Source organism: Eptesicus fuscus, chromosome 22 (genome assembly GCF_027574615.1).
Source record: "Eptesicus fuscus isolate TK198812 chromosome 22, DD_ASM_mEF_20220401, whole genome shotgun sequence".
Classification (NCBI taxonomy): Eukaryota; Metazoa; Chordata; class Mammalia; order Chiroptera; family Vespertilionidae; genus Eptesicus; species Eptesicus fuscus.
In genome coordinates, this window is record NC_072494.1 from 9,653,489 (window position 1) to 9,667,882 (window position 14,394).

The window sequence follows — 14,394 nt, forward strand, 5'->3', positions numbered from 1 at the left end:
GTAAGTCAAGAACACAAAGCCACAAAGTTATGCGATATCTACCTACCTACCTATCTCTGTCATAAAGAGGCTCACCCTGAAAAAAAAAAAAAAAAAAGAGTCCAGATGGTTTCAAGGAGAGTTTTACCAACACTTCCAACTCATTTTACTAAGTTACCATAATTCGACAGCCGAATCCAGACAAGGTGAGTAGGTAGAAAGGATGTAAAATCGAGGCTAGAACATTAGCTGGTCGCATCTTAATACTGTATTGGGGGTCATGGCCTGGACACTGGAATGCTATGCAGCTGTTCAAACCAGCCGTAGGAGGTGGGGGTGGAGGAGGCCAGGCAGGCGGCCGCTGGCCGTTGGCCGCGGGCCCTGCCACACCTTCCCCTTCGCACCCACACAGCTTGGCAGCCGGAGCCTGTCCCGCACATTCATCCCCCCTCTCCGTGCTTCCTCTTCGCCCCGTGCACGTTTGCGTAAGCGAATCTATCAGTTGGGTAAGGCTGGCAGGATTGGACAGAAATGCTGAACAGCACTCTTCTGCGACGGATCTAGAACGCCCCCTCCCCCCTTCTCACATTAAACTGCTTTAAACACAAGGACAAATAATGCTGAGCCGCCACCAGGTCGCCCAGCCTTTCTCGCGCCTCCGCGCCCCGAAGCGGGGGCCTGGGGGAGCCCCGGCTGCGGTTCCCGGTTTCTCCATCAGAAAGGATGCCGCTCGGGGAGCCACTTCCTCTTCCTCTCCGAGCGGCAGCACCAGTTGTTGCTGTTTCTGTCTCAGATACAACTCCGTAACAGGAAGCGCCCGGCCGGCCGGGTACCAGGCTTCCAGCCGACCGCACGTCCCGCGCCCCCTCCCGGGGTTCCGCGCCGCCGCCCGCCCCGCGCGCTCCCCAGCGGCGCCCGCGAGTCCCAGCCGGTGCGGTGCGGGTGCTGGGAGGGAGGGCACGGCCCGCCATGGAGGTGGAGGAGGCCTTCCAGGTGGTGGGGGAGATGGGCATCTACCAGATGTACTTGTGCTTCCTGCTGGCCGTGCTGCTGCAGGTGAGTCCCCGCCGCCCCGACTGTGCCCTGGTCCCCCGCCTCCGGCGGCCCCCTCTCCCCGCCGGGCCCGGACGCAGAGGCTCCGCGGACCCCGTCCTCAGGCGTGGGGAGCCTCCCGGCGTCACCCCGCCCCAGGGCGGGGCTGGGTCCCCCAGCAGGCCAAGGTTGCCGCCGGCCTCACGCCCCAGACCCTGCCACTTTGGCGGTTCCCCAGGCCCATCCAGCCCTCACCTCGAGTGTGTATGTGGCGAGGGGGTGGGGGTGGGGGTGGAGGTGGGGGCGGGTAGTTGGGAGGTAGGGGTGGGGCTACTACAGCAGACCAGCCTGTTGTTACTCAGGGATGAAAATTCTGTTGTTGCCTGTGACCCACTGTGAATGCGAAAGCGAATTGTTGCTCTAACCTGTGGGCTGTCACCTTGGAGTGGAGACAGCTGAGCGCCCTGCCCTGGCCACCGGGTCAGGACAGGTCCTCCTCCTGCTCCGGGCACCTGCCTGCTGCCTTGAACTGGATTCGAGGGGCTTCCTGTTCCTGAGGTTGTCAATGCATAGGTTTATTTTTCTTTAGTTCTTCTGGGTCCTTCTACCCGGAGGCCAGTGTCGGTTGAGACTGAATAAGTCGTATAGTGTCATCTCAGTGTGTGATTATGAAATGGAACCACTTCTTCACTGTACAGAATTCCCAGAGAACACCTGCACACCCCAACCTAAAAGCCTGGCTTCCCCATGCTCAAGGTCACTGCAAGTACACTTTTGCAGGCAAGAGTTACTCCTTTGCCTGCTTAAAGGGTCCGTTTGCCATCCGTTACCTCTCCCAATATTCTTAAAGACATTTTATTCACAACTCCTTTTACTAGTATTTACTATGAGTCAACCATTTTACTTCTTCATTCAACACATATTTGAGTGCCTACTGTGTGCTCAGCAGGGGCTACAATGGTGGACAAATCAAAGCCCCTGTCCTATGAAGCTTGTATTCTAGTGGGGTGGGGTGAGGCAGGCAGACAGGTAAATAGTTACAGTTAACATGTAATGCTAGAGATTCTGCGGGAAGTACAGTTCATCGGTTGCTTAAACCTCGCATAAGGCAACTGCTCAATCGGAAGATGGGGTGGGGAGAGGTAAGGGTGGACTTATTGATTCTGTTTTCCATTAAAGTGTTTGAAAGTTCAGTTGATTTCATCACCAGCTAGGAGAACTGTTCAAATGGACTGGTAGATGACGTCAGTTCTTTCTCTAGCAAAGCGAGTTCTCAGTTGATAAATATGCAGTATTTTATTACGTTTGTTTTAGCTTTATGTGTACTTTTCCTACGAGGAACAAGTATTTGTGCTGAATTACAAAAGTGTGTTTAAAACAGAGAGAATAGAAGTATAATGATGATGCCTGATTTCATTTGTAATACTTTCTCCTTGAGAAAATTCTTTTCCTGTTCTAACCAAGAATTCCAGGAACATGATCCCTCACTGAGAAATCCCGCCTCCCCGCTTCCCCATCCCTGCACTCTGCCTTTGGTGCCATTAGCTTCTTACCTGCCGAGCCAGGTACCTAGCAACCTGGAATAAGTTTGTATTGAGTGGAGTGTGGCACTAAAAAGGCCACTGCTCGGGGTTCGGGACCCGTTAAGTTACCCTCACTTTTCCTTATGGCTGACTCAGTTGGTTAGAGTTTGGTACCAAAGAGGTCTAAGCACGTGACCATGACTGTTCATTGATCTCTAGGCCTGCCATGTGGTCAGTATTTGCCATAGAAAAACTAGGTCCTGAGTGTTGGGAATGAAGTGACTGAGTGTTTATTTTGGAGGTGTGGGCTGGGGAGTGCCTGTAGCTGTGCCAGTGTCAACAGAGGAGGGGCCCCAGTACAGGCAAAAGGGAATTCATTCTTCTCAGCTGTCACACGTGTATGAGGGCCCAACCCCCCTTTAAGATAGTGAGCCAGGTGGCCCTAGGATCGCCCCAAGTTTTCCTGGATGTGGGTGTGGAGGTCCACAAAGCCTCTCTATCGCGTCTGTTGTTGGAGAGGTTTGGGCTGCAGAGGGCCAGTGCTGGGGCGCCATGCACAGTTGTAGCACGGTGCTGTCACCATTCTGGAGGGGGTGCTTCCTCCAGCAGAGAGAGGTCAGGAGTCCTTTTCAGTTTACAAGGAAGGAGGCTGAAGTCTGCTTTTAAGACCAAAGCACTGTCTACCATTGCCCAGGGAAGGTACAGAGCAACCGCTATCAGTACTGCGGGGTGGGGGCGGGGAGGGCTGCCCGAGAGCCCTGCACGTGGTGGATGGGACCACGGCAGAGGGAGGGAGCTCTGCGGCGGCAGAAGCCTTCTTTGCACCCGAGATTGGGTGATGACCAGCCACAGCTGAGAAACACAAAACCGGGGGACAGAGACGCAGACTGCACAGATCCTGTGGTGTGTTCTGCCTTCCTTCTTAAATGGTTTGAACTCCCTTTACCTCAGACACAGCCAAGTTCAAATAGGAGGACAAAACCACATTACAAAGTAAGGCCTTTAGGTGAACTGTTTTCTTGGATTTCTGATGTGGTCATATGGCTCCTCAAGAAGTGACCTCAGTGCTCAGTTACCTTTCTCTGCTGGGAGACTGTCCCGCACACTCCTGCAAGCACGATCTGTGGCGTCTGCATAGTGGTCGACTTCCAGACACATGGATATATGTAGGTTTTATAGATTTCCCTTGTGTGTGATGAGATGCAAATGCCCTGTGATAGTGGTATGTGGTTTTAAAGTCTTAAAAACATTTTTTTAGAGAGAGAGAAACATGGATGTGAGAGAGAAACATCGATGTGAGAGAGAAACATCGATGTGAGAGAGAAACATCAATTGGCTGCCTCCTGCACACCCCCTACTGGGGATCGAGCCCACAGCCCAGGCATGACGGGTGAGGGTGTGGCTCCGTTGGATGAGTAAGTTTCATCCCATGCACCAAAACGCTGCCAGTTCAATTGTCTTAAGAACAAGCAGTAGGATTTACCGTTTTACAGTTAGGAAAATTCTTACCCCCCAAATATACATGCCCTCCCTGGGGTTATTTGTGGTATTTAAATGTGAATAATTCTGTTTATTACTGTTCTGTTTTCTGATGGTGATTCAGAGTTGATGTCATCATCATGTTTGTGTGCATGTTTGCCAGGCTGTCTGGAGGAGGAAGGCTGGAGTACAATTCTTTGTTTTTTGATCTCTAGACGGAAGTGAAAGTGGACGCTATTTCTTTGTTTTAAGCCAGAGACTCCAGCGCCTCCCTTTCCCTCATGATCACGAATCATAGGTTGTAGTATAATTTGCACAGGATTTAAAACATCCCTTAACCAACAGGAACATGTAACCTGTAACAAACATTCGTTTCACCAGCAAAATTGTGATGCGGCCGCGAACCTCAGCTTGAGGCACGGTACTCGTGTTCCCGAATGCATTATTCTTATGTCAGCTGTTAATAACCCCAACACTCACAGCGCATCCACACCCTCCACGCAGGAAGTACCTTCTCATGGTGTTTTAGAAAGTGGAAGGACGGAACAGGCATTTTGCAGAAGATAAAACTGTAACAGTCATGTAAAGATGTTTACCTTCAGTGGTCATATGGGGCAGGCATGTTAAAATGACTATGAAATACCATTTCACACTTATTAGATTAGCAAACATTAAATACTCTCACAGTACAAGTGTGATGCAAACGAGCAGTAGAAACTACTGCCATTTAGAGAACCATTTGGTCCTGTCTAATAAAATCAAAACCCAGTGTGGGACTCCTAGGTACACGCCCTGTACTGTCTCTTGAACATGTGCATGAGGACATGGGTGGAGGATGTTGACTGCAGCACGGTTTGTAGTAATAAAAATTAGAAGCCCCCTGAATGGATCTCAAAAAGGGACTGGATAATTAAAGTGTGGTATAAATTTGTTAGAACCTAACAATGAAAATGAATGGACCAGATCTGTATACAGCTACATGGATGCGTCTCTAAAACAAAATGGAAAAAAAAAAAAAAAAACAAACAGCAAAATATATAAATGTGACACATACTCATAGATTGTAAAAACATGTGGAACAATACTGTATTTGGTGTGTGAATGTGTGTGAACAACATGGAAATATGAGCACAAGAAGGAGCCACGCCCAGTTCATGCGATTGGCTGCCTCTTGGGAAGAAGGGGAGGGAGTGGTCCCCGGGAGGGGAGGGAGGAGAGGGGAGTCGTTCAAGGAGATTTCCTCTTTATCCGTAATATTATGTTTTAAAAACCTGAAGCAAGTGTGATACAACGTTAATGGTGGCGCCGGTTTCATGATTCGTATTTTATTCATTTTGTTTTTGTGTTACTTTTAAAAAATTAACAGATGGTAAAGCGAAGGCCTGCATCCCTAGGAGAGAATGCTGCAGCTCTCTGTATGAGAAGGCGTCCCTCCTTTATTGATACCCCTTTAGCCAGTGATGGCAGTGAATTTTGGTCATTTAACACTTGGGAGGGTGAGGCAGAGTGAGTTTCCCTCGGGCGCTTTATTAAACTTTGTAGAGAATGCTGTCACGACTAATATCGCCCACCTGCTTGCATTGGTCGCCATGTCCCACTCTCCCCAGAAGTTCACAGGCAGACTGCCTTTTGCCGAGGCAGCACTGAGGTGGATAGCTGATGGTTCCAACCTGGCCACCATGGGCAGGTGATGAAGGTCGTGCCATACACATAAGCGAAGGCCTTTATGTATTGCAGTCTTGGAGACCAGCTCTCATGCCCCAGGGGGTTCTCACCACCACCAGGGGCTCAGCCATGAGGAGAAGCTTCAGTAAGTTTCGCTACAATGACTGCAACATGTGACCATCTACCAGGGCTCTCTGCTAGTCTGAGCAAGTTTTATGCGGCCGCTACCCTCTAATTTAGTTCCGTCTGCCCTTAGGCAGCGGCTCGGAGCTTGGACTATCATCTGGGGAGGTTTGCTGGGCGTGCCTTCCATTAGTTTAGGTGAGTGGGGCACCATACCTCAAAGACACCTCGCTGCCCTTGCTCTTAGGATGGCCTCAGGAAGCTATTGTTGTCAGTAGACAGACACTGCCCCCTGGCGTAAAGCGGGTGAAGCTGCAAATCTATGAGACACTCGGATTTCCGTGGGAGGCGGGGGTGGATGGAGGTACAGGAGGCCTCTGGAGGTTTAGGGAGCTCCCTTGAGCCTGGAGCATTTCAAGAATTGGATGTGCCTTGGAAGGCAACTAGCCCAACTCCTCTACAGCACCTCCACTAGCATGTCTGGCCAGGGCCACCCACAGCTGCTTGACATGTGCCTGTCAGAGAAAGGATTATCTCCCAAGACAGCCCCAGGAAGTCACTAAAAATATGACGACAGGAAGTGTGGATGTGGCAGAAGAAGCACTAGGCTCGCACGCTGTGACAGTCTGCTGCAAGGTGGCCGAGCGAACTTCACAGACGACCCCTCGTCCTCGCCGCGCTCTTGGAAGTGGCTGGATCATAAACGTTTAATTCATTTGTTTGCAAGTTCAGAATTTCTTAAAGTTGCCCCGTGCCCAGCAGTGGGCGTTGTGTCAGTGTTGACCTTGAGGTTTTCAGAATACCAGCTTCTTCACCACAGTTAGATGCTAGAATCTTCTCTCTGACTTCCTTGACCCAACCCTCAAACAGAAGCTAACGTCTGCATTCATGGGGACCATATGCTACTCAACAAATAGTATATGACTATAGGAAAAAGGGAAAATATAGGGGGGACGACAAAAATTACCAGAACACTCTCACCCCAAACTAAAAGATGCTCACCTTTTGATGTATGACCTGCCAGACATTTTTATTACACAAATATATACATTTATATTTTTTTGCAAAAATGTATATTTTAACCTGATTTTGTCCATCTCAACAATATTGTGAACGCCTTGCTGAGCTCATAAATGAGCAAATACGTCTTTTTTCATGGCTGTAGCGTAGTGTTCCAGTGTCTGGCTGTCCTGTCGTTGGCTTATTCAGTCCTCTCTTGTTGCAGATACAGGTTGGTGGTTTCCTCTTTTGCACAGTTCTCACACCCACACAGCCCACGCTTTGGGGTCATTCTTTGGCTCCGGCCTTCACATCTCCCAGTTGAATGTTTACCACTCTTCTCAAGCCCAAATTTCTCCTTGTCCCATTCCTCTCATTCTCCCCAGATGTTCTTTGGTCCAACTTTATGAGTGAAATAGAGGCTACTAGGTATAAACTTCCTAAACATTCGTTTACTTCAAAATTCGTTTTTTGTCCTCACCTGTCATTATGTTTCTCCACCGTTATATAATGATCCGAAATCATATTCCCCCAGTAAACAATGCAGGCATCGCACGTTTGGGAATGAAGAAAGGAGACGTCAGCGTAGTCTAGAGTGGTTCATTGACTCAGAAAGAGGGCTGGCTGAGCTTGAGCTGAACTTTGAGGCTTGGGTTTAGGGAGAAATGCGAAGGTCATTTCAGGTGGAAAAACACACGGTTGGAAAAAGTGTGGAAGACGGAATAACCTGTACCCTTGCTACACATGGTGTGGCCCAAACCTGCAGCTTGGACTCGGCAGAGCTTGTTAGAAATGCAGACGCTCAGCTCCCTCCCCGGCCTCGGGGATCAAACTGCATCTGGGAGGTGCTGATACGCGCTACTTGTGTGGCGCTGCTCCCTGTACCGCTGGCTGAAGAAAATTCGCATCCCGCTTGACCCTCAGTATAGGTTAGCTAGGTACGAATGAGTTAGATAAAGGGGTACTACTGTGTGTCCATTCTTTCTAGAAGAATCCATGAAGTTTATTGAGGTTTCGATTTGCTGAAATGAAAGTTGACTAGAGCTGAGCTCCAGACTCAGGTTTACAGATCCCACGTTCTTTTCCCACCCACCGCGCAGTGCGAATTGAATAGGCCAGCAGAAAGCCTGAGCGCGGGTGAGGCAGCAGTGGGGCCATGTGGTGGGGTCTGGAATGCTAGGCCTCTTGTTATTTATCCACGAACACGTTTTGACCAGAAGAGTTTTGTGAGTGTCTCGGGGAGACTGGTCTGGTGGAGGGATGAGAGTCGGGAGGACATAAGACTTAAGAGACACCATTCAGGAAACAATGACTAAATTCTTTTATTAAAATATGTTTTTATTGATTTGAGAGAGAGAGAGGAAGGGAGAGGGAGAGTGAAACATCGATATGAGAGGGAAACATCAGTTGGTTGCCTCCCATGTGCACCTCGAAAGGGACTGTACCTGCAACCTGGGGATATGCCCTGACTGGGAATCGATGGCACTCCACCAACTGAGCCACACCGGCCAGGGCTAAATTTTTTTAAATTCAAAAACTGCGTAGTATTAGTAAGTCACCCCAAAATATTTATGGAATACTCACTTTGTGCTGGTAAGGGGCTTGTGGTCTCGCCTTAGTGATGTGGTCCCGCTCATATAACGCTTTTGGTTGAGTCACTTAGATAACTGAGGACCACGTGCCCGGAAGACTAACAGTAATGACAAGAATAAAATCACCTTTGATTTTTTTTCTGTTTCTTTTATTCTCTGCAAAAAGCTCTGGCCCCACAGTTAGGTGGCTCCCAGGCCCATCCTGGTTTTGCTATTAGTGTTTCAATAACCTTGAATGATTCACTAATTGCTGTGTAGCTCATTGTTCCTGCTGCAACATAAACATCCTACCTACCATGACTTCATTGACGAGATATTGTAATGAGATCATTATGGGAGACATTTTTGGTTTCCTGAGTATTAGGAAAGCTTGTAATGCCATTAAGTATAAAATTACTTGGAAAACCTTCACTTTTTGAAACTTTTAAAATTTCAGTCCCCTAGTGCGTCTTAGTCACTCTTCTCGGAATAATTACACGGAGAGGGAAGAAGCCCAGCCATCTGTGGCTCCTGCTCGCCTTCCCTGGAGGTAGCACTTGAGAAGATAATGATTTATTTGAGGTGGTGTTAGTCCCACTCGGAAGGAGAATGGATGGTGGTTTCTCACTGTGCCTCGAAGGCCCATCTGCTGATGGGTGCGATTCATTAGACAGGAATACGTGGGCACGCGTGTGCCTGGTAGTCGTAGAGTAACAGCAGAGAAGAGTGAGGGAAGATTGTACTGGCGGGGGGTGGGGGGCGGGGGGTGGGGGTGAGCTCTGTGACACTGTCACAGTGGGGGAAGGGGAAAGCCACCCCTGCATTCCGTGTGTAGGTGGAGCATCCCCGGGACTAGATGAGTGCTACACGTTGGACGTCAGATGACCGCATGACCCGTGTAGGTGCTCTGGGGCAGAGGGCCTAACAGTGATCTCTTTGCGGTTTATGCATCACCTGTTCCTCACGGGGCCCCTTCCATGGCGTTTGTCACAGTGTCCGAGCTGCCTGCCGCCTGACTGACTCCCGTACCTGTAGCAAAACCAAGCATGGCCCGGTGTGTCCGAGAAGACAGGCTGGTGCCGTTTTATGGAGGCTGCACCGCACAGAAGAGCTGCGTGTCTCTGATCCTCCTGGTGGCATGAAGCCATGGCCCTGTGTGCTCAGTTGGGGTGCGTGTGTGCACACACGTGTGCATGGAGCGGGCAGCAGAAACCTTGTGAAGGGTGGTGGAGGGTAGACAGCTATGTGCAGATTAAACAATGGTTAAGTCCAGTCAAAGGTTATAAGGGGCTATCTATTCCTGGAATTTTGAATTTCTTTAAATTGTATTATTAGTTTTTATACTATATTTTAAAATATAACCTAGTCAGGTACATATTACTCTTGCTTGTGTGGTGTGTGTGTGTGTGTGTGTGTGTGTGTGTGTGTGTGTGTACACTGTTTGTGGAGACATGTAACTATGCCACAAAAAATCTTCATGTTTAGATTGTGAATTCAAGGCCAAGTCACTCCTGGCTGCTGGTGACTGCTGTCTGGACGGAGGCTACAGTGTGGAGGAGGAGAGCGGGCATGCTAGTCTTTAGATCAGCAGGCGATGTTTCCCCTGCTCCCCTGTGTGACCACGGGGTGCTGTAGGCGGAAACCCTGGGCAAAGCGGCGGGTGCTTGACCAGTGTGGCTGCTGATGGCTTCGTCAGTAGTCCATCACGAAGCTCCCTCTTCACGCTTTTCTCTTCGTTTCTCCTATGTCTCGCTTCTGTGGCTCGTAAACACACAAAAGCAAGGAACAGATGTCTCAAGCTCTGAGCTGATGGGTTGCGTTCCCTGCATAGCTGGTCTTGTGTGTTTGCTCCCCCAGCTCTACGTGGCCACGGAGGCCATCCTCATCGCGCTCGTGGGGGCGACGCCCTCCTACCGCTGGGACCTGGCCGAGCTCCTGCCGAACCAGAGCCACGGCAGCCAGTGGGCTGGCGAGGACCGGGCGCTGGGGGACTGGCTCCTGAGGGCCAACGGCAGCGAGCTGCGCAAGCACGTGCACTTCAGCGGCAGCTTCACCTCCATCGCCTCCGAGGTAAGGCCGGGAGCGGGGCGCAGCGGCACAGAAACCGGCCGTGGTGATCACCAAGCGAACGCATCTCCTTGTCCACACGGACCCACTTTTTTGTCTTGATTTAAATTTCAGCCACATCTTCAGATAACTTGCTAGTACATTTGAGAGTTAAAGGAGGCTATTCTATGAAAGCAGATTCTTTTTCCTTCCTTCTTCAAACGGGAGAAGCTTAGTAAGATACAAACTCCAGAAGAGCTGCACTTTGATGAGTGTCCTTTGGAAAGGTGAAGTAAGACTTCCATGTTTCTTTATTAATGACACAAAAATTAACAAGGTAGCAAGAAATGGAACGACCCATCGGCGACGCCCATGGTTCATGTTGAAGTCCAGTCCCATGTGCAGGCCATGCGGGGCACCTTGACCGTACAACCTCAAATACAAACGGAGCACCTCGTGTGGGCAGGAAGCCTTGCGCTCAAGTGGGCTTTGCTGGCCAAGGAGGTCCTTACAAGGACAGTCCCTTCTGAGCCAGCCGGAGGGAAGTAAGCTGAGGCTGACGGCTGGGTGGAGAGACACCCTGGAACAAGAGGGGCAGGGCCCCAGCTCAGCTGGAAAGCACCCGCACTGGTTGTTAAAATGCTAAAATACCGTGTCCTGTGCCTGCTCCCCACAGCTCTCCATTTGCTCACTGCAATAGAAGTCCCCCTCCCCCCTCCCATTCAAAAAAAAAATTATTTTTTTTTTTAGTTTTTATCATGATTGTGTATTGAATTTTGTCCTGTACATCAATTTACCATTTTCTACATTAATTGTGATGATCATGTGATTTTTCTTCCTTAGCTTCTAATATGGTGGATGACAGTAATTGATTTTCAAATATAGAACCGGCCTTGAATCCCTGGATAACATATAATTATTTTTATATATTGCTGAATTCTATTTGCTAATATTTTGCTAAGGATTTTGGCTTCTATATTCATGATGGATATTGGTCTGTAGTTTTCTTTTCTTGTACTATCTTTGTCTGGTTTTTGTATCAGGGTAATACGAGCTTCATAAAATGCATTAAGAAGGGTTTCTATTTTCTGGAAGAGACTGTGTAGAATTGGTGTCAGTTTTTAAAACAGGTGGTAGAATTCTTCATTGAAATAATTTTGACCTGTAGATTTCTTCTTGTGGAGTTTTAAAATGTGAATTCAATTTTCTTAATAATTTTAGGGCTCTGTATTTAAATGCTCTGTTTTGTATTGTGAGTTGTGACAGTTGGGCTTGTCAAGGAATTGGTCCATTTCATCTAAATTGTCAGGTTTACGTGTGTAGAGTTGTTCATACACACACACATATGCACACAAAGGAATATTGCTTAGCCATAAAAATAATGAAATCTTGCCATTTGTGGCAACATAGATGGACCTAAAGAGTAGTATGCTAAGTGAAATAAGTCAGGCAAAGACAGAGACCATATGACTTCACTTAAATTTGGAATGTAAAGCACAAAACAAATGAACAAACAAAATAGAAACAGACCCATAGATACAGAGAACAGACTGATGGTTACCAGAGAGGAGGGGGCTGGGAGGATGGGTCAGAAGGGGAAGGGACATAAGGGGGACCAGCGTCCAGTTAGGAAGTACATAAGTCCTGGGGAGGCCATGTGCAGCAGGGGGAATGCAGTCAGTAATTCCGCAGTAACTGCAGAGAGAGGCGCTCACTAGACTTACGGTGATGATCACATCGTAAGGCATAGAAATGTCGAATCACTGTGCTGTCCACCTGGACTAACATAATATTTTGTGCCAACTATACTGTAATAAAAGAAAAAAACAGGAAAAGTACAACTTAGAAAAAAATTTATCAAGCCCAAATAAACGTACAGGTTTCCTGAAATCGCAAAAGAATAACCAGGGAGAAGGAAGTAAAATGAACGCTGACTGTGCTGCTCAGGGGCCGCCTGGGTGTCAGCTCCCGGCAGCTGCTGCCCACGTGCTAACAGCACCCCCCCTTCCCCGTCTCCACTTCGGAGTGTATTCAGGCAGACCCCAGGAGAGGCTCGTCTGCCTTCCGTTTTGGTGCAGAATCCCATGTCCCCCAAGGCATTTTACTTTATTCCAATGTACAGGTGAGGTGCCCGCCCTCCGTGCGCCATCCCCACCCACGTGTGTGAGTGGCGCGTGTGTCCACACACCCTACCTCTGCCTTGGACGCCGGAGCCCTAATCGGGTGGCGTTGCAAGTCCTGGCGTGGTTCCAAGAGGCGGGATGGGTGGCTCCCGAGTTTCCTGCCGCCGCCCCCAAATATGCCGGAGCTGGCGGAGAAACCGTGGCAGAGGGAAGAGTAACGGGAACGTGATCGCTAGCAGCAGGGCCCAGGGCCAGGCCGTGGCCACAGAGCCGCCCCGTCCAGTTCCCCTTCACTGCAGGGCAGCCCCACACCCAGCCCTCCACCCCCTCTCTTAGCGTTCATTCCGTTCCGATGCCCTCTCTGTGTTTCAGCGGCTCCTCAAAACCCCCGAGGTGGCAATATTAAAGCTGGTACCCCAACTTGTCGTTAAGTTGGTAAATATCCTTAGTGCACAATCTGTGGTACATAGATAATATATGCTGCTTCCTGAACTTATTTGGTATAAAATTAGTTTAAAAAGCAAGCATAAAGTCTTGTAGAAAGTTTTAAACGTAATTATCCAGATAGAGCCTGCAGAACTCTATAGTTGGAGGTGGTGTTAAGAATACTCATTTTATATTTATTTACTTATTATTTATTTATTTTATTTGTTATTGTTGACACTATTACGGATGTTCATTCCCCCCAAACCCCCCACTTTGCCCACCTCCACCCAGCCCCCACCCTCCACCCTCCCCTGGCCTTCACCACACGGTCGTCTGTGGCCATGGGCTGTGCATGTATGTTCTGTGGCTGCTCTCTTCACCCTCTTTCATCCAGTCCCCCACCCCCTCCCCTCTGACATCTGTCAGTCTGTTCCCTGGATCCCTGCCTCTGGTTCTGTTTTGTTTGTCAGCTTATTTAAAACTCTCACCTGCCCCTTATTACATTCAGGTCAGGCCTTGCAGAAGTTATTCATGGAGGGTTTGGGGAAGGGTGAATTATAAAAGGTTATGTAGATATGATTAACTTGGTATTAATGCAAAAAAACAACAACAAACAACACCCTCTAATTTAAGAGTCTTGACTATTTTAAAGTGAGCTAATAGCCATGGGGGTGAATTGATGTAGCAAATTGCTGTCTGCCATATTCACATTATTCCCCGAGCTCTGACTCATTGAGAAAGGACCAAATATCACGGAGACACGCAATTATCATGCTTAATTAATGTTTGCAACCAAAAAGAGTAAGGCTGGAATCTTCAATATCATTGTAGATGTAACAACTGAAATTGACTGATTATTATCTTGAGATTAATATATTTTCCCAAGTCATACCCCGGGGTCAAAAGACAGAATAGTAAAACTATTGAAAAATGGACTGCAATAATTGCTTTAGGGGCTAATTTTTTAAATGTCTTGCTTCCTTACGCCTGTGCTTCTGACTGTTCTAGACTGCACACTTCACCCATTAAGTGGTAATTCCGAGTGACAACTGCATTGAGATGAAGCAAGTTAGTTAATCACCATGAAATTGTTCCTGAAACACCCTGTCCGAGTTCTTCTTAATCACAGAAGGCCTCGGAGCCCCTGATTTTCTCCCGAAGTGAGATTTTTCCTGCTCCTAAAACTGGAAATATTTGGGGGAGTAATACAGGACAGTGGGGGAATGGAGTGGAGTTAGAATTGTTATCAGGATACTTCCGAATATTTCCCAGAACAGCCCCCAGCTCCCCAGCGGTGCCGAGCGCCCGGGTCCTGCAGCTGGGCGTGGGGAAGCTGCCGTGTGTTCCAGCCCCGCAGCCTCGCTATGCTGACAAGCTGGGAGTGCTGTGGCACTCAGAAAATGCCCTGCCTTCCAGCACAGAGGCCTT

General features: G+C 48.7%; 1 protein-coding gene across 2 annotated transcripts in view; it reads left to right on the plus strand.

The window, feature by feature from the left end:
- The first annotated feature begins 733 nt into the window (after nt 1-733).
- SLC22A15 (solute carrier family 22 member 15) overlaps nt 734-14,394 on the plus strand; it is a 41,223-nt gene continuing 27,562 nt past the window's right edge. For both annotated transcript variants that reach the window (XM_054711681.1, XM_054711682.1), the window contains exons 1-2: nt 734-1,035; nt 10,229-10,441. In XM_054711681.1, coding sequence (XP_054567656.1) covers nt 949-1,035; nt 10,229-10,441 — 300 coding nt within the window. In that variant the 5' untranslated portion in view covers nt 734-948. The remainder of the gene's footprint in view (nt 1,036-10,228; nt 10,442-14,394) is intronic.